This window comes from Asterias amurensis, chromosome 22 (assembly GCF_032118995.1).
Source record: "Asterias amurensis chromosome 22, ASM3211899v1".
Taxonomy (NCBI): domain Eukaryota; kingdom Metazoa; phylum Echinodermata; class Asteroidea; order Forcipulatida; family Asteriidae; genus Asterias; species Asterias amurensis.
Genome location: NC_092669.1, coordinates 12,958,830 through 12,979,401, shown reverse-complemented (window position 1 = coordinate 12,979,401; position 20,572 = coordinate 12,958,830). Strand labels below are relative to the sequence as shown.

Here is a 20,572-nt window from a genome sequence, read left to right as displayed (position 1 = left end):
TTCAATGTTAATTTATCAACAAGTAATTTGGTTACCCCCCCCCTTACCTGGGAAAACAAACAAAAGCTGAGAGGGCTCTGTAAAGATTTGGGAACAGTTGAGGGGAAGAATCAATCATATGCTTAGGAGTAGACCTAGAGCAAGCATGGGGTGCAAGGATTGGTCCCCAAAGGGTGTGGTCTGGGGTGGGAGGGCGTGTCCAACAAAGGGCAGGGTTGGGCCTCACATGGGGTGGTCTGGTGTTGAATGTGGGGCTTTAAAACATTTAAAGACCAAGACTTAGAACTCAAAGATAGGTTAACTCAAGTCAAGAATGGAGATGCAAAGATGGGTCTCAAAAAGGGTGTGGTCCGAGATGGGAGGGCGTGTCCAACAGATAGGAAAACAATTCAAGAATAGAGATGCAAAGATGGGTCTCAAAAAGTGTGTGGTCTGAGATGGGAGGGCGTGTCCAACAGATAGGAAAACAATTCAAGAAAAGAGATGCAAAGATGGGTCTCAAAAAGGGTGTGGTCTGAGATGGGAGGGCGTGTCCAACAGATAGGAAACCAATTCAAGAATGGAGATGCAAAGATGGGTCTCAAAAAGGGTGTGGTCCGAGATGGGAGGGCGTGTCCAACAAATAGGAAACCAATTCAAGAATGGAGATGCAAAGATGGGTCTCAAAAAGGGTGTGGTCCGAGATGGGAGGGCGTGTCCAACAAAGGGAGGGGAATGGACCCGCATTGCATGGTCTGGTCATGAAGGTGGAATTTTTAAAGACTAAGATTAAAAACTCAAAGAGAGGAAATTCTGTACTGTGTCTCATTAAATGAGTTTTAACATTGTTGGTTTTCACTCAATCCATGTTCACATAATCTAAGTTCTACTACATGCAGCCACACACAACAGCTTACCTAGAGTAAACCTAACGGACAATTTACACAATAATTTACTGTTAATTTTGAACCATAATCCTACTGTTAATATTATGTACATTGTGTCTATAAAATAAAAAAGCTAATCCTCTTGGGCATACTAGATGGAAATGGCTTTCAAGAAATCATAACGGGGAAAAAGTCACTGCTGACAAAAAACTCTTAAGATGTATGACATCTACTTGAAACATTGGATAACATGTAGTATAGACCATGTGAACCTTGTTTACAATAAGTGTGACTTTGTACATTCTTTAAGTATTCTAGCAGGCACTGTAATACACTGGTCCAATGGGAAAGTTGACATTTTGTGTCATAATTTCCACGCAAAACCAAGAGTTATGAAAGTAAAAGCTGGACAAGTTTTGAGATGTGCCCCCTTTCATCATATCAAAAGTTGATAAGAATTAGACAGTGCAATCTCCATAAAATGAAAGATTTTATGTCTTCTTCCATTGAGCTGTGTACAAATCGAGCCTGCAGGAAGTCCAGGCTCTGTGGCTCTTTTGTAAACATGTAATGTCACAGGTCACATCGTCTATAACATCATGACACAGTCCAAAGTTGAAGTACCAAGTGTCGGAGGAACTTTCAACATGTTATGGTCATTTAGGCAAGTTTAATTTGATAAGGTCGTTTACTTGAACAGAGCAACTAAATAAATTATTAGCAATGAATTCAGCAAAGATTTACTGTTTATAAACGCAAAATAAAAGCCAGTAAAACATGCTCTTCTACAAGGACTAAATAAGTCAAAGACGTCACAAGGATAACAAGTATTAAGTCCCAATATTTGGAAGATAACTAATTAAGAAAAGAGATGTTTGGTTTGATTATTAAATTGCATCGATGCTTTACTATTACTCTACAAAAAGTCTTCAGTTTACGAGCTGACCACAATCTTAAGAATTGTGAATGAAGAAAAGAAAAATGCAAAAAATAGTTAATGGCCAAAGGGAACTTCCATTGTAAAATCTTAAAGTCACTGGGAAACGTCTGAAGGGCCAAGGCCAAAACCAAGCCTAAGGTCACAAGTAACTCAATCTTACTTGAGATAAGACTAGTCTTAACTCTTTGTAAAATCTTAAAGTCACTGGGAAACGTCTGAAGGGCCAAGGCCAAGACCAAGCCGAAGGTCACAAGTAACTTATTCTTACTTGAGATAAGACTAGTCTTAACTCTTTGTAAAATCCACCCATGGGGCCACGGCCATTTTTGCCTGCGTTTAAATCCAGGCAAGTGGTTGATAAGCAGTTTGCAATCTGCTACTTCTATTTTCTGAAGCAGTGAAGAAAAGGGGGGGGGGGGCGCACAGGATAATGATATGTATACTTCGGTGGGTTGTTGTGGGGAAGTAGATGATTTTGTCCATGAAGTGAGGAACGCCAGAACAAGACAGGAAGTAAGAAATGAAAACAATGATTCATAGAATCCGAGGAAGGAGCCTTTAAAGGGTCAGTCAACCAAACTCTTCCTAACTTTGGATTAATCTTAAGACTTAAGACGAGTTAAGTTCCGTAAACCTTAGACGTTGGGAGGCATTGAACCCGTCCAAGTTAGAACGGGTAACTTGAGATACGATTAATCCTAGCGTTTCATGAAATCGGCTGCTAGAACGCAATGTCCGCAGATTTACATCTACTATCAACTCATCTACTTTGAACTATAACTGGCGTTATTGTATAAAACAGCGGCAGTAGTGAAGAACAATTTAGTATCTTTACATCCTGATAAGACCTGGGGTGGATTTCACAAAGGTAGTCCTAACTTAGGACTAGTCCTAGGCAATGCTAAGAGATAGGACCAGTCCTAAGTTAGGATGGGTTACTGGTCCTAACTTAGTACTGGTCCTATATCTTAGCATTGCCTAGGACTAGTCCTAAGTTAGGACTACCTTTGTGAAATCCACCCTGTACGATTCCTGTAGGTTAGCAATAAGCTCTTTATATACAACCTAGTTACATAGAGTTAAGGACCCAATATTATATCTTGTCACATTCTTACTAACCAGTAATGAGCAGGGTACCAGTCACAAATTGTACATGCGACATGGTAGTTCGGCTGGCAATCTTATTTTGGTAAGCATCATTTTGTTGTGCTTAGCTGATTTTGGGGCGTAACCAGCTCTATGAAATCTCGCCCAGATGTAGCCCTCGTGTTGATTTCATAAAAATAGTCCTAAGTGAAGACTAGTCCTAGGAGTTATTAAAAACTGAAGGCTAGCTCTAAGTTAGAACGAGTACATAACTGGTCTTAACCCGAGATGAGACTCAAAGGCACGCGCTGCCCTGGATCGGGCGGGTTTGTCTATAAAAACTGTTTGAAACCAAAACACTTTTCATCACTTTTCATAGACCAAAGGTTTCAAACACTTTTCACAAACCAACTCACCCGATCCAAGGCAAGGTTTCCCTTTAACTCTTAGTGAAATCCACCCCTGGTAAGACGCTAGCCTCTGACTCACTACTTTTGACATTTGCAACTGAGGAGTCCAACCGGGGCTATTAATAGAATGCTGTATAGACCATGTGACATTTGTTTACAGTAAGTTTGACCTTCTACCAGGCAAGATACTGCACTCACTGGTTACATGGGAAAGTTGACATTTCGTCTCATAATTTCCACATAAATCCAAGAGTGATAAAAGTAAAAGCTGAACAAGTTTTGAGATGTGCCCCCTTTCATCATATCAAAAGTTAATAAAAGCTAGACAGATATCTCCATATAATATGAGATTTGATGTATTCTTTCATTAGGCTGTGTACAAATCGTGCATGCAGGAAGTTCAGGCTTTGTGGCTCTTTAGCAAACATGTAACGTCACAAGTCACATCGTCTATACCATGCCTTGGGCCTATTTTACAAACCAATAAAATCCATCGCAAGACAAATTGTCAGTTTTACCATAATGATTTGTATTGCCTCGGTGCCCTTGCAATTGCCCTTTCAAAAAGGCAGCATACAGGGCTGCCAAATGGTGAGCTGTGATTCTTCCATAGCATTATGAGTAAGGCCGGATCCAAATTGGCGGCTACGGCTACAGCTACGGCCGGATCACCGCATCATCATGCATTGAAGTATAGGATGCCCTTAGCAACACCCCTGGCAACGGTCGTAGCCGCAGCTGTAGCCACCAATTCAGACACGGCCTTAGTCATCGTAAAGGGCAACAGTTCAATGAACTAGAAATCACAAAATAATAACGCCCCCACACACCAGAGACTAAACCCCCAAAACCCCCCAAAAAGATCTTTTGTTATGAACGATATAAATCACCTTCTAGCAGAGACTCTAATAATGAACTACATAATGATTATACCCAAACAACTTTTGAGGGAAAATTTTCAGTAAAAATTTAAAAATTACACAAGATTTCATGATTTGCTTAACTGTCGAATAACTCTTGTACTCATTGACAATAATAAACAGTAAAAAACACAACTAAAAACACATTCGATGAATATGAAATGTTTTTCTGAAAATTCACAATGCAGGCCCAATACTTCAGAGAGGCAACGAAGGCGATTGCCTCCGTGCCCCCTGGTCATTGCCTTGACGCCCTTGAAATGCTCCAGTAGAAATTTACAATTTCCTCATAGGGTGCCCTTTACCAAGGACAAAATGCCTTGGTGCCCTTGCCCTTTCAAAAACGTAGCATACAGGCCTGACGATGACACTTTAAGAACCCATGACCTTTACCCATTGACCTTTAGCTTTTGACCTTTAGCTTTTAGCTAAGAGTCTAGTAGTGAGGTCAGGCCTAGTATCTTTCTTGTCGTCTTTTTTCTTGCATTTGAACTTCTTGATGTAACCTTCGATGAGTTTCTTGATCTTGACTGGGTTGATTTCTCCACTCTTGCTGTGGCAAACCTTTAATCAAAATCAGAAAGAATCAAATTAATCATCAAAATCAATCTCAGTCAATCAGTCAAAAATTAATCAATATTTTGTTTCATTAATAATAATAATAATAGTATTGGTTTCTTATATTGCGTGCATATCCGTCACTCAGTTAAGCTCAATTTGCTTTAAACATACAATATTCAAAGGCACTGGAAACCTTTGGTAATATTGTCAAAGACCAGTCTTCTCACTTGGTGTATCTCAACATAAGCATAAAATAACAAACCTGTGAAAATTTGAACTCAATTGGTCATCAAAGTTGCAAGTGAATAATGAAAGAAAAACACCCAGTTGCACAAATTTATGTGCTTTCAGATGCCTAAAAGGCTTCAGGACTGAAATCTTTCTCACATTCAAATATTTTAGTGAGAAATTACCTCTTTCTCAAATACTTTGTAACTTCAGAGGGAGCCGTTTCTCACAATGTTTGATACAACAACAGCTCCAAGTAAGGTTTTATGCCAATAGATATTTTGAGTAGTTACAAAACGTTTCCAGTGCATTTAAAGGTATTCATCATAATCAAAAGTATAATGGAAGTGTCGAGGCCGAGCGGTTAAGAGCACTGAATTTAACTCTGGTGTTTCTGATATCAGCAGAGTGTGGGTTTGAATCCCCAGCCGAGACACTTGGTGTCCTTAAGCAAGACACTTCACCATTGCTTCGTCCTTCAGATGGGATGTAAAGCAGTTGGTCCCATGTGTTATGTATTGCATGTAAAAGAACCCAGAGCACTTTATCGCCCCGGTGTTCCTGGTCCGATCGGCAGCAAATTGCGCCACAGCACCTTGTAAAACTTTACATGGTGCTACAGGATTAGGTCTCATAATTCAAACGTAGTCCCACATCTGGCAGGAAATACTGTATGTTACAGCGCCAGGAGCGTCACTGAGTGATGGACATGTGCGTTATACAAGAAACCACAATTATTATAATCAGACAGAAATTTTTTAAGGGTTTTCATTACTTACCTGATTAACAGATTTGCGGAGTATTTCTTTATAATCGTCTTTACTGACTTCTCTCTTCTGATAATATGGCTTCAAAGCCAGCTTGACTTCCTCCACGACTCGTTCCTGGTGCTGGAGCTTCTTCAAGTACTAAATCAAGACATAAAACCACATCAAATCATTATCACATCAAATCATTATCAATTCAAAGGAAAGTACATTTATCACTGAACAGAACAAGAAATTATCGATAGTAAATTTTACTCAGTGAAAGTAGATAATAACACATGGTGAAACTCCAAAAATGCAGAGCCTCATCTTATCACAAATCACAAAAGTTTAATTTTTAAAATTAACAAATGAGATGTGATCAAGTTAAACAAGGTGTTTGTCTAATAAAATTTGTATGGAGCAACAAGCCTTAACAAGCCAACAGGGGTGAAGTATTTCAAAATTAATACCATCAAAAATAAATAACATCAAAAATGGGTTAAAATTATCATTGAAAGAAAATGTGCCAGTGAAATTTCAATAAACAACTCGACCTTTAACCCCCTTTTTCTCAATTTCATTCTCTCGCATTTTTTGGTGTTTTTACTTTTACATTTTTTGCCTAAAGGTAATATCAACATGGGTATTAATATTAAAGCATAGATTATTCTCTTTCCAAATGTATTCAACAAATTACAAATGACCTGGGTCGACGCACAACTCATTTTGCTTTATCGCATCACAAATCATGAACAAACGGAACAAAAAGCACTCACCCTATCCCTAGAGTTCTTGTTGTACAAGTCAACTGCTGACGACTCAATATTATCCTCATTCACATCATCAAGATTCATGATGTCTTTTTCATCCATGTCTCCTTTTGTCTTTGCCTCTCGGCCATGAGGCGATGAGAACGACGCCTCGCTGGATTTCAAGAAGCCAGAGATGGAGCTTGAAGAAGACGCAGAATCATCGTGACCTTTCTGGTTGGAGCGATTGGCGGAGTTAAGAGCTGATTGGATCGCAGGATTGCTGGCAAGCTGACCAAGAATGTGGCTGATCTGACTGGAGGCGCTCGATGATAAATGATTATCTGTCGTACTTGTTGCTGGAGCCATCGTTTGATTCGGAGATCTCGGACTTGCGGAGACGACCTTGTAGGAGCCTTGAGTGCTATCTGGGAGAGGTTGAGGAGCGGGGATTGGGCTACGATCGGAGTCGACACGACGTCTGTAAGAAGGACTCGCCTGAGTTGGGCTTCGACGGAGAACTTGATGAGACCTCTTAGGAGATGGTGATCGTCTTCTTGGAGATGATCCTCGGTAAGGAGAAGAACTCCTTGCGGATGAGAAGCTACTTCTAGAATGATCAGATGAAGAGCTTCGATCACGTGAGGAGTAACGTCTACCTCTTGGCGAGGGACTGCGACTGCTAAGCGAAGGACTTCGGCTGTAAGACTTAGAACTCCAACTATCAGATGAGGTACTCCAGCTGCTGGACGAACTAGGACTTCTCGAACTCCGGGAACTTGACGAGTAACTTCTTGAAGAAACACTACGTCTTTGAGAGACGGACCTTCTTGGGGAGACAACTCGTCTTTGTGGAGATACACGTTTTGGAGAAAGACTTCTCCTTGAAGATCTGATTTGCTTTCTTGGTGAGATACTCTTCCGTCTTTGAGACACATCTCGTTGTCTTGGGGAGGAACTTTGATTCCTTGAAGCACTTTGTCTCCTTGGGGAGATGCTATGTCTCTTGGAAGCCATCTGCTGCCTCCTTGGAGAGACTCTTTGTCGCCTTGGAGACACACTCCTCTTCTTTGGCGACCGACTCCGCCGTCGAGGCGACACATTCCTTCTCCTCGGTGAGATGCTTTTCCTTGGAGATGCTCTTCGTCTTTTAGGAGACGAGTTTCTACGAGGTGAAACACTACGGCGTCTTGGAGATTCAGCACGTCCTCGTTTCGATCCAGGTTGTCTTCGTGGGGAAATGCTACGTTTCCTCGGGGATGCAGTTCGTTTTGGAGATGGATGCCTTTTAGGCGACTGCCTCCTCTGGGATCTCGGAGGAGAATAGGTCGACCTTCTAGTAGCAACAACTCTTTCCAGACTTCGTCGCTTTTGAAGACTTCGTTTAGGTGGAGAAGGACTTCTTTTCCTTGATGAATATCCGCGATCCTTAGATGAACCTGTTTGTCTGGAAGGACTTTTCCTTCTTGGAGAGAAACTTCTCTGTCTTCGAGGACTTACTCTTCGTCTTGGGGATGATGCTCTTCCTACAGGACTTCTGGCACTTCTCCGTTGTGGAGAGCGACTTCTGTCTCTAAATCTGTGATTTTTATCGGAAGGATGTCTGTCATCAATATCTGGAGAGCTGATGGTTTCTGGCGAAGCTGTCGGGTCAAAAGGATCATAAAGTGTGCTTTCTTTTGCTTTGGACTTTTCAGAGGGGGACGGTAAGCTTTCATCATCTGAAGAAATTTGACTCAAGTCAATAATTTCATCAAAACTTGTTGGTCCATCAACAACCTCAACATCTGACGATGACTCATGAAGTGGGGCCTTTTTATCCGGTTCTTTGATTTCTTGAGTTTCCGTCTTTTCTTGGTTGTCTTGATCTACGGTTTCTTCTTCTATTCGTGCTTTTTTGGCGGGTTCCTCAGCAAGAGGAGATGCGGGACGTTTATTCTCGGCAATTTCAGGTTCGGCTTCTTCCGGTTGTTCTTGAATTTCCTCTAGCGGTTCCTCTTCGACGTGTTCTTCTTCAGGAACAGTTTCCTCAATCTCCTGCACTTCTTCAACAACAACTTTTTGCTTTTTGGTTTTTCCAGCCTTTGTCTTTTTGGTCTTCTTAACTTTCCCATCTTCAGTCGTCTTATTCTTCACTTTCTTAGCTTTATCCTTTTTCTTCTTTTTGGGTTTTTCAACCAGAGGCTTGTCAACCACCATTTCAGTTGCTGGGACTGTGATTGGACGTTGCATTGTTGGTTCATTTGTCACCAATTCATCTCCGGTTTGAGACGTACTCGGACTTCTCGCTCGAATCTTCTTCTTTGATTTCACTGGGACAGGAAGTACTTCATCGCTTGTACTGCTCGCTTGCGGGAGATCATCTTGCTTCTTTCTCTGATTCTCTTTAACATTCTTGCTTCTATCTGTACCATCTTTCCCCCTAGCTTTCGAAGACGTTTGCACTTTAGTTTTTGATTTGTCACTTTGTTGTTTATGTTTATCAACACGATTATCCACATGTGAATGTGAAGAATGATCTTGACCATGTTTTTGCAACCGCTCATGTTGCCTTGAAGTTGACCGTTCTTGCCTTTGTTGATCCCGTCGAGTGCTTGATACCGACCGATCATGTCTTTGAGACGATGTTCGCTCCACGCCATGAGAATGCTCAGTGTCATGTGACGTCGAACGCTCCTTTCCATGCACAGCAATATGACCTTTGACCCTTGTTGCTTCTCGTCCTTGTTTATTCCTAGGCAAGTCCTGATCTGTTTTCTGTTTAGTTTGTGAGTTTTGCTTGTCTCTGCGTTTATCTTTCTCTCTATTGCTTGAAGATTTAGAAGATGAAATACTTCTTGGTTGTGGATCCGACCGCATAGCCTCCCTTTGTTTACTTGGGTCTGATATGTTGGGCTCTTTTACCCTCTCTGTTTTTTCTCGCTCTTTATTCCTCTGGTGTCTGTGACGTTCTTTCTCAGGCCGGTTTGAATCAACCTTGCGTCTCGACTCTCTCTTACCGTCTTCTTGTTTGCGTTTCACATTTTCACTTCCCTTGCTTGACTTCTTCCGATCGAGATCTCCAATAGTTGAATCTCTTTTATTTTCAAAGTCACTTTTATGTCTCTGTTTCACAGAATCTACATCTCTCTTGTGGTCACTTCTCCCCTTTATAGCCTCAATTTTCTTGGAGCCATTTCGTGTCACTTCAACTCGATGATCATTCTTCAACTCTTTCCTTCCATCGAGCTTCCGATCAGTGATCCGTCGTTCCGATTCTAGTTTTCTTTGTACCTCTGCTTTCCGCTCTGCTTCAAATCTTTCATGTTCCATTTGGCGCTCGACGTCGATCCTCCGCTCTGCTTCAACCCTTCGCTCCATGCTACTACTTTTCCTCCAGCCCTCTACCGGTGATCGTTCTCGATGGATTGTAAAGTTCTCCCAATGTCGCTCCGGTGGCGGTGGCTCCAGAACCATCCTTCCCCAATCTTCCTCGTACGGGAACGGTCTCTCGTAGATCCCATGGCCGTCCCATCCGACGGCTTTCTCCGCTATCTGGTCCTCCAATTTCCGTTGTCTTTCTAGTTCATTCCAATACGCATCATAACGACTTGGTCTCTTAAAAGGAACGTCTCGTTTAACTTGAATCACATGTCTCAGATCTCCAAAGACACTTTGATCGGCTCGCTGGCTCTCCCCCCTTTCAAACTCCCGCTCCCTTGATGTTGGTGAATCCGACCCTCTCCCCTCGGAAGTCTTCTTTCTCCCTTGATTAATCTCCGCAAGCGGTCTTTTAGGAATCGTCACCGATATATCCGAATCGATAACAACCATGCGAGTATCTTTTCTACTCCGTTGACGCCTGTGCTCATGCTTCTTTTTCTTCTTAGAGCTACTCGATCCTTCCTCATCATCAGTTTTAACTTCTCCTTCTTCCGCGGATGAATGACCATGATGACGCCTATCCTCTGTAGATGTCTCCGTTTTCTTCTCTGAATCTTGTTTTCCTTTTGTTACATCCTCATCATCAGCAATCAGACCTTCTTCATCTGAATGCGAGGCCCGTCTCTTACTCCTTGAGTGAATCTTATACTCTTGCTCATCTTCAATCAATCCTTCCTCCTCCGAAATTGATCTCCTCTCCATCTTATTATCTCCTTCCTCATCAATCAAACCCTCCTCTAAGGACGACTTCCGTTGTGATCGTCTTGACCGATGGCTTTTGGAGCTCCTACCACGATTCTGATGTCTACCTTGATTGTCATCAATAAGATCTTCTTCCTCGTTATGATAGGATTTATCCTTTCTTCTTGACGCCAACTTCTTGTCTTCAAAGACATTTTCTTCGTCTGATTCTTCGAAGCTACTGCTTGAGGCTTGGCATGTGATGGATCCATCGTGCTTACCAACAACCTTGTCATCATCTGCATGGAGGAAAATAGAAGTCATTTAAAAACAACGTCTCAAGATAGAACTAAAAGGTCCAACTCAAGAAGAAAATATGTACATCGTTAACCTGTGCTAATAGATAAACATTATTCTCTTGCAACTTCAATGACCAATTGAGCCCACAATTTTCAATGTTTTTTGTTTATGCACATGTTGGGTTACACTAAGAGAGAATACTGGTCTTTGACAATTACTAAAGGTGTCCAGGGGTCGATTTCACAAAGCACCAAGATTCAACTTAAGGACGAGCTGTTTGCCAAAGTGACAACCAACAGTTCTTTTCAGAACCACCCCAACTCAATTAGAGATAGTCATTACATGGTGATACCGCAAACCTTTCCATAAAGTGATTTGTATTGTGACATCAAACTTTGCTTAGCAATTAAAGATTGAAACACAGTTTAAATAAATCTTAACCCTTTGTGCCTTTAAGCACTGATTGTGACGTCTTAAATGACTGAACTCACCTGAGATTTCTTCCATCTCGTCTCCTTTGTCCTCTTCATCTTCTTCCATCCCAGTATCATCATTTTCTTCACCAACGTCTTCACCAACCTCTTCACCGACCTCTTCATCACTATCGTCTCCTTCATAATCTTCACTCTCATGTCCTGAGATTTCCTTCGATACATTCTCAGCGTCTTCATCTTCAAGATGCTCATTTGATACTCGTCTCGTTTCACGATCCTTCCCCACTGATGTTTCTCCGTCAAGACGTTTATTTGAAACATTATGTTCATCAGAATCCATTTCTTTTGTTTGATCCGATGATAGTTTTCTTGGGTTTGATGTATTCTTGTCTTGGGAATCTGAAGTAAATGGGACAAAAATCAGCGTTTTTAACGACAGAACCTCTTAATCACTTATTCATGATAATGGTTTTTGATGGGAAAAGTATTGTTTAAGGCCAAAATTTGGGGATAAAATTGTCCAAAAATGTTGGTTTTTTCCCGTTTTGAAAACTGCATGTGATGAAGGCCATCCGACGATCACCCGCTTTCTAAAATTTTTTTAAAACATTTTTTGCTTTCACGTCCGATGTCTTCATATAAAAATGGGCGCCATTTTTATTGCGTCATATTGACGGGCGCCATTTTGATTTCGTTATGTGGCCTGTTTAAAAAAAAAAGTCTGTTGACAACACTGAAGTGGTTAGGAATAAAAGCTCACTGGGCCATCTCCCTGACCATACTTCCAGGGGAGTATAATGGGCGATTGTTAAAGGATTAGTGACTCTGGGGGATTAATCCCAGCTTAAGATTGTGTCTATTGTTTGGTTCCAGGAGGGGAGCCATGGTTGTGGACTGGACAACAATGGCCCAAAAGGGAACAGCTTGAAGAATGGCCCAAAAGGGAACAGCTTGAAGAATGGCCCAAAAGGGAACAGCTTGAAGCTGGGCCAGTACACCCTATTGCTCACCTAGTTTAAAGACACATGGTGGGATACAAGGGGCGGTTTTTTATCTTGGAAGAAAAGATGTCACGCCTTACCTTGTGCAATCTTAGACAAAGATCCATCCCGATGGATAGTGATTTCTTTACTCTCCATCTGAAGCATATCTTGACCTTGGAAAATGTTTCCAAGTAGATCATTCGTTGAAGATGATGAAACACTTTGGAAGAAAGAAAACACCAAAATACAAAATAAGATTTGGGTCTTAAACGTTGCTCTTGAAGGGGCGCGGCAGTTTGCTTCCGGTAAGGGGAAAAAGTAAATTTGTATTGGCAATAGACCGATCCATTAAGCTCGGCCCACGGCGCACGTGTGAGCAAGAACACATGAGCCTCTCCAATGCCATTCAGCACAACTCTGCCACACGCGGCAAGCATACGCGCACGCATGTCGGACCGCATCTTGTCAGACTTTGGTTGCGCAATGAGTTGTGATTGGGCAAAACGCAAAGGGGAGAGCTTAATGGATGGGTCTTTTGCTGTGGGTGCCAAGATACTTTGGAAGAAAGTCAAAATACAAACGAAAGTGAAAACAGGTTTTTATTCATACAATCTAGAACATCTAATACTTACAATTTGGGAGTCCGGGTACCAGCTGAAGAGGTATTAGCCTTGCTTGTAGATGCATCCGATCTATTCAAGAAAAAACAAATCACAAAATTATAGAACTGTTTGAGAAGAAACAGCAAAGGCACAACTATGTTACAGAGCAATACTAAACAATTTTCGATCTCTAAATTTCAACCTTCTTTACAAATTGCATAAAATGTAAGACTTTGTTATCTTCCATTGCACTGTGTTCAACTTGTGCCTGCAGGAAGTCAAAACTTTGTGATGTCACAGGTCACATGGACAATTATACGATAACAATAATCAGTCATAAGTAACTTGCATCAAAGAGCAATCGCTATTAAAATAAAACTGAGAAATCTAAACTTACGCTTGATCCAGTAAGTCATCGCTACCAGTGATCGTCAACGTAGCTGCCCCAATCTCATGTCTACGAAAGTTTAGACTCTGTTGACCTTTGACCTTTATATCAGGCATCATACTTCCTGTACGTGGTTTGACAAGCATCAGTTTACCAGCAATACGACCTCTGATTGTCTTAGGGCCAGCGGACTTTGTCACTCTTCCGGCAATCTGTAAAAGATATTATTACGTATAAATGATTTTATACTATCAACAGCTCTTCTTTGCTGGTTTGGGTACTTTTTGTACGACAAAAAACACAATGTCCACAGACTTACAGTATACTACACGATTTGAAGATAATGATGATAGAAAGCTTCCCTTAAAATATTACTTAGTTTTAGAGAAATGAGTAAAACAAGTCACAAAATAATTTTCGTCTCAGTGAGATGCGACATGAAAATTACTTTAGCATGTAAAGCGTGTTTTGTTGACACAGTTTTACTCATTCCTTTTCTCGAAAACTACAGCGCCTCAGCAATTTATATTTTAAGGGATGCTTTCTACCATCATTATCTTCAACTTGTGTAAGTTTAATGTAAATCTGTGGACAAGTGTGCCTTGTGTTACAATCAGTACCCCAATCCTTTAACCAAAGCATCAATGCAAAGGGAGATTTGATATGCAATGACCAAATTATATAATATTTTAAATGCAATGGAGACTTTTGAACACCAGGTGGCAGCAGACTTACCAAGTAAATTTCCATAAACAAGAACAATGGATTTACTTGATAAGTCTGCTGCCACCTATCGCCTCAAAAGTCCCTCATTGTTTTTAACAGACTTAAAGAGAAACAAATCTTTCTCGGACTATTGTTTACCAAATCAATTTAAATAAAATATAAAATTAATTATTCATCAATGTTCACAAACTTGTTTTCTCACCTTGGATTTTCTCTTTTTTCTACGCTTAACTTTGCGCTTTTTGACAACCTTCTTCCCAGTTGTTGTTGATGTTTTTGATGTCACCTTTTTCCTTTTCTTTGTCACTTTTCTCCTTTTGATTTTTCTCTTCTTTGTTGTCTTTCTGGGTGCCGGTTTCTTTCTTATTGTAGAGGTCGAAGGTCGTGTACCCATAGACCCAGAAGTACTCGGCTGAAAAAATGAAAAAAAATTTACTTTTAGACCTTATCTCATCCATAAATGCCCTTACACTGAACACTATTGGTAACTGTCACAGACCAGTCTTCTCACGTGATGTATCTCAACATATGCATAAAATAACAAACCTGGGAAAAGTATACAAACTTTCTGACAGACAGGGTATTGAAGTGAGACCCAATTATGTAGCACCTTATAAGGGTTTACAAGGTGCTACGGCACATACAGCAGCCACAGCCAGGAACACCAGGGCGAGCCCCTTCTCTTTGCAATAAGTGCACTTGGTTCTTTTACATGTGTTACACAACACATGGGACCAACAAGTTTACGTCCCATCCAAATGACGAAGCAATGGTGAAGTGTTTTGCTTAAGGACACAGGTGTCCAACTGGAGATTCGAACCAACAATCTGCTGATCAGAAACACCAGAGTGTAAATTTGGTGCTCTTAACTGCTCGGCCACGACACTTTCAACTGCTACATGGTCTCTCTGCTGGTTAATACTCACCTGATCTTGTTGGCGTTCAGCTCTAGCGAGAGTTATCCGAGCTCGTACTCGCTCACTAACATGAGTTCTTCCTATAGCTCTTGCTGCTGGTCGCTCACGAGTAACGTGAGGTCTGGCTCGACGCTCAATCACCTCAGAATCGGCTTCACTACTCACTTCTTCTGTTTAAAGTTTAGATACAAAATAGAGATCATATTAATAATAATAATAAAAATAATAATAAATTTCATTTATTTATTCTTATTTTTTTTTCCTGAAGGAGGAATTTAAATAATCGTTTTTCTGTAGATTTTAACAAATCTATTTTTACAAAACTCTATATTTTAAACATAATTAGGCCTGAGAAGTTTGAATGATTTTTATAAACCCATAATAATAATTAAGCTAAAATAAGTTTCAATCAGAATATTAAAAGTTAAATAAAAAAATAAAAAAAAGTTATTTCTGGACAATAAGCTAAAAACTGAACAAGCTTAAAATAGTTTAAGAAACTGAGTGAGAGAAAACGTAAAATATATAACGTAACAATTAGAAATACGGTTATGATAAAGTAACAATAACAAGTAATATTCACAAATTGCCCCACACCAATAAAATCATTAATGCATTTTACAAACTTAAAATATCAAACCAGCATAAACACAACACAGATTAAAAAAAAAATATACAGTTGATATTATTGGTTTATTGAAAATAAACCACTGCAGTCCAGGGGGCTGAATTGTGTTCAAGGTACAACAACATTCATCACAGATTGAAAATTACAAAAACAAGAAATTTTTACACGACATGAGTGAAGATGAAAATATTATCAATATAAATACAAAAAGCACAAAGGATGAAGAGGTGAATGGCAAAGAGGTATATAAATGGTTTTCAAGAATATTATTCACACTCCACTCTTCTTGGTCATAAAGCCAAATTAGTAGAAAGTTACAAAAATAAAAACATTGAAATAGTACATTTAAAAATACACATAATGTAAAACACAAAAAAACATCATTAAAATGAGAAGGTGAAGTCTAGCCATAAAAATGACTACAACATAATCAAGGTAAACATAGGAAAAAATTTGGCATAAAAAAGTGGTAAAAAGAAAACATCATTGGTAAAAAGAGCAGAAGAATATTTCATGATTTGAATAACACTTAGTTATACACTATTCTTGTAAGAAAAGAAACACCAACAAACAAAAATGTCCAAGTAGAAATGATTGGATAACATGGTAGAAAAAAAAAATGCAAGTAGATACACAACAATAAGAAAATACACAATTAAATATCTCAAATACACAAAGGCAAAAGGTCTTTAACCCGATGCAAACTGACATCTAGTAAATTGTCGCGGTGCCTGCTGCTAAAACATAGGATTCAAACTGCCCCTAGCCACCGGAAACGCAAAGGTTGAGGGTTCGAATCCCACCTGAGTGATTCACTGTGGATTTTTCACAGAACTCAGGAAAGTACAGAGTATACAGCGCTTTATATACATCATTGTAAAGGGTGGAAACAAATTATATTCTTTATCTCTGATGCAAAACAGACATCTATTGAATAAGGCCAGGGGCCAAGTGTGGGTTGTCGTAACCAAACTGTTTCAGTCAGACGCAGTGATCAACCAATGGTAAGTTTTAAACCGAAACAGTTAATGGTTACGACCAGGAAAACACCCCCATTGTTGCTTTCAAAAGCACTACTTTCTTACCTTGGTGTCTATTTTGCGCAATACACTCTGGGCAATACCATTCTTCAATAGGGATGTGTTCTAGTGGAGGGTCAAGGCATTCGCAATGATAACCTGCATCACATCCATCGCATAGAAGCAAGCGATCCTCCCTATCGCAACGTCCACACACCTAGAAAGACAGTCACAGTAAATTCCCGTTAAAAAAAAGGCGCTTGGACTGGCCAAATTATTAGAGGTTTGGAATTAGAAGTAAATCAATTCTTGCAGACACAGGATGTGTTCTTGTAGAGCATTTATTGCCTAAAGGCTCTGGACACTATTGGTAATCACTGTTAGCATAAATCTTACTTGGCAAAGGGCAATGGAGAGCTGTTAATTGTATAAAACATTGTGAGAAACTGCTCCCTCTGAAGTAACATAATTTTTGAGAAAGAAGTAATTTTCCACTCAAATATTTGAATTTGATTTTGAGTCGTCAGAATTTGATTTTGAGATCTCAAAATCAAGCATCTGAAAGCACAAAACTTTGTGTGTTTTTCTTCAATTATTATCTCGCAACTTTGTCGACCAATTGAGCTCAAATTTCCACAGGTTTGTCATTTTGTGCATAAGAAGAGATACACCATGTGATAAGACTTGGTTTTGACAATAACCAAAGGTGTCCAGCGCCTTTAAGAACGTCTTAAAAGAGTTGTTATTATTTTCTAAGACGCTTACTTCACAATAAGTGGCAGGTTCCTCGTCTTGATCTTCCTTTGGTTTTCTCTGGTCCACCTCAATCCTTCGGACAACTTCACCATCGTACGAGTTTCTCACCAAAATAGAACGATATAAACTACGATCAACTGGGCAAGTGTTGATATTCTGTAAGAAAACAACCAGATTGTAAAAAAGTTAGTTTAGGCCCAATATACCTTCGTTTGATCATTCAATATCATCCACTGTGGTTTTGCATGACTATATGTAGTTAAACTTTACAACTGTCAGTATATCATAGTGATTGCATTAACACAGTAAACACATGTAGACACACACAACCTTGCCAATCTGGTCCTCCCAATGTTATTCTATTATTCCCTTTACTAAAGAATTCCCTTGTGGGATCCCTTGTTCCATTATGCAAAAGACCCCACTAAGGGGCCTTCCGTAATCCCGCAGAGTGCTGTGCTATCGTCGTGTCATTAAAACCAAATCCAATGCGACTCAAACCCAGGTCCACAGAGGTGAAAGGCAGGGAGAGAAACCACTGAGCCACCCTAAAACCTCTTCAACTCTTTCTATACATACCCGACTCCATTCCAAGATGCATTCCAGGCAGAAGACATGATCACAGCTCTCTGGAGTTCCAACGTCTTTCTCAAAGAAGCTGTCAAGACAAACCGGGCACTTCTCATCAGAATCGTCATCGAAGGCTTCCCATTCCCCTTCATCTGCTTCCTCTTCATCTTCTTCTTCATCTTCAAGATCATCTTCATCATCGTCGAGCTCTTCACCTTCTTCTAGATCACCATCTTCTTCATCTTCTGCAAAAACAACAAATTTAAACTTAATATTTTTATCTTTTTAGCTGAAGACGAGCAGAGCTTTCTTTTTGTAAAGTCGAGCGAACACTCTTCTCCGTTCTTCTCGGATCAATACTTCTTCTCAAGACGACTAGACAATAATTTTCCTCATAGAAGTGCCGCTTACTAGAGGACAATTTCTGTACCCCTTTAAGAATGTGGAATTCAAGCCATGCACTTATAGACCAGTTCATGTTTGTTTTGTTGTCATTTAGCCTTCGAGAAAGACTCTGCTAGGGTTGAAACGTCAGGCCGTTATCTATTTTTTGCAGTCTTTAATCTTATTACTTTCCATTGCTACATATCCGTACCTTCATCTCCATCAACTTCTTCTTCTTCTTCGTCTTCATCCTCGTCATCTTCTTCTTCATCATTGCCATCTTGAATCTCAGAATCTTCCATTGTTTCTGTATTAAGAACATGTATACGATAGTCCATTTAGATTAGCTTTTTCTGTTTGCCCTCAAAATTTCCCATTGATTTGAGTTCTTTCAATAGAAGTGCCCTTTGCAAAGTAAATATTGCCTTTTCCTTTTCATTATGTTCAAAGATAAAATATCGAGGCTTGAATGGCAGTTCCTTTTTGCTGATTTACCTTCTCCATCATATCCTTCGATTTCACCCTCCTCCTCTTCTTCTCCCTGTTGATCCGTTCCTTCAAAATTATCCTCTTGCTCCATTCTTGTCAAGTAAAAGCTTCAGTTCATAAATTACACCAACATTCCTATAATTTGTTGTAAAATATATAAATTAGATGACTTATAAATTAATTTAAACAAGTTGCGTCACTGTACACCACACAATTAAAACAGACAACTCACATAACATCAGTATTTCCAAATTCAAGAAAGCTATAATTTGGAGTTATATTTTTGTCTCCAAAAACAGATCTGAAATTGAAAAAAATTATATATGAACAAGAAAGGTTTTCCCAAAAGAAGGCTAGTCAGGTCTTGGATAACTTTCCATATGGCGCCACCACTTTTTCACTCATTTTTTACAAAAAAAAGGGGTCCTACTACTTGCCGTCAACTCGCCGTCAACTCACTTGCGCCGTCAACTCCTCCAATATACATTTAAAATCCACAAAAGAAGCATAGAACCGTAAAGTATCAGCTCAAAGAGAATTCACGTAAGTTTTAGGTAATATTTCGGGAAAAAAATTAACTCGAAGCAGCAAAACCGTCGGCCGCCGTCCTGCTTTTTCACAATGATTAGTCTTGGCCCAAGATGTCAATGGTTGGTACTATTTTTTTATCAACACAAAGAAGTTTTTGTGAATGAATTTTTACCGAAAACCATGAGAAGTATGTAGTTTAACCCAGACTTAACACTTCCGTGCCCCTTTTATAGATTTTTTATGTAAATTTAATGAGTTGACGGCACGAAAATGAGTTGACGGCGAGTTGACGGCAAGTAGTAGGACCGAAAAAAGGGGATATCTCATTGTTGAGCATGTTGAGGTTAATTAGAATTAGTAGTTGCGATAACGTAACCCTCCTCCCAACGGCCATACTTTATTATTTCATATCAAATGAATAAGTGGTGGGGCCATACAGAAAATTTTCCCAGGTCTTCAGCGATCTGGGGACAGGTGAGTGAGTCAGTGATCGACATGACCGATTTGGCACACTTTGCTTTTGACATTTTGTTTGCTAAATAAATAAAATTGAGACGACTTGCTTGACAAAACTTTGGAAATTTGCTCGAGCCAAAAGTTTATAATCTTTTATTTGACCACTGCACAATCATCGAACTGATAACTGAACGTCTGTTGTTTTAAATAAACCTCCAAATAAAACGCTAATTGCTGCAGCATATATTTGTATACGGTCAATAACCACAGAGCCCGCCCGTCACTGTTGACCGGCCGGCCGCCGTGACGGTCAAGGAAGAAGGCAGCCGCCAATAATTACCAAGCCGGCGCTTTACGCAAACTCCGAGTCGACTAGACGGGTTGATTTCTTCGTCCACTAAACCATTTTACTTACCTCTATCAAACTAGATGAAACAGATAATCTTCTTCATTTTATAACTGATCTTTATTAGAAGAAAAACCCATGTACTGGCCCAAATTGACACAATAATATCTCACTTTTCGCAAGTTAAAATTTTCTGACACTACACAAAAATCGCCATCTTAGATTACCCATGATGCACAACGTTTTAGTCAGTCGTTAAGATTGTGAACATTGCGGTCAAGGCTCCAGACCACAGAAAAACAAAAAGATATGGAGCACCAATTGTAACAAATCAAGTTTTGTGATGTGTGGAGACAATCGGTGAAACTTGTAGCGATGTTTCCAGATAATTGAATACATTTTTTTTGTCGACAATAACAATTAAGCATAC

General features: G+C 39.8%; 1 protein-coding gene across 1 annotated transcript; it reads right to left on the bottom strand.

Moving 5' to 3' along the window:
- Positions 1-85: 85 nt before the first annotated feature.
- Positions 86-20,349, bottom strand: LOC139953573 (uncharacterized). Its single transcript, XM_071953028.1, has 15 exons — positions 20,212-20,349; positions 18,816-18,944; positions 18,532-18,627; positions 17,946-18,181; positions 17,376-17,522; positions 16,677-16,827; positions 14,973-15,133; positions 14,249-14,458; positions 13,330-13,532; positions 12,963-13,022; positions 12,429-12,550; positions 11,405-11,746; positions 6,537-10,912; positions 5,791-5,919; positions 86-4,786 (listed from the first exon to the last, which is right to left on the bottom strand). The coding sequence occupies exons 2-15, from the start codon at positions 18,898-18,900 to the stop codon at positions 4,640-4,642; spliced, it is 6,465 nt and encodes a 2,154-aa protein (XP_071809129.1). The 5' UTR covers positions 18,901-18,944; positions 20,212-20,349; the 3' UTR covers positions 86-4,639.
- Between the last annotated feature and the right edge of the window lie 223 nt (positions 20,350-20,572).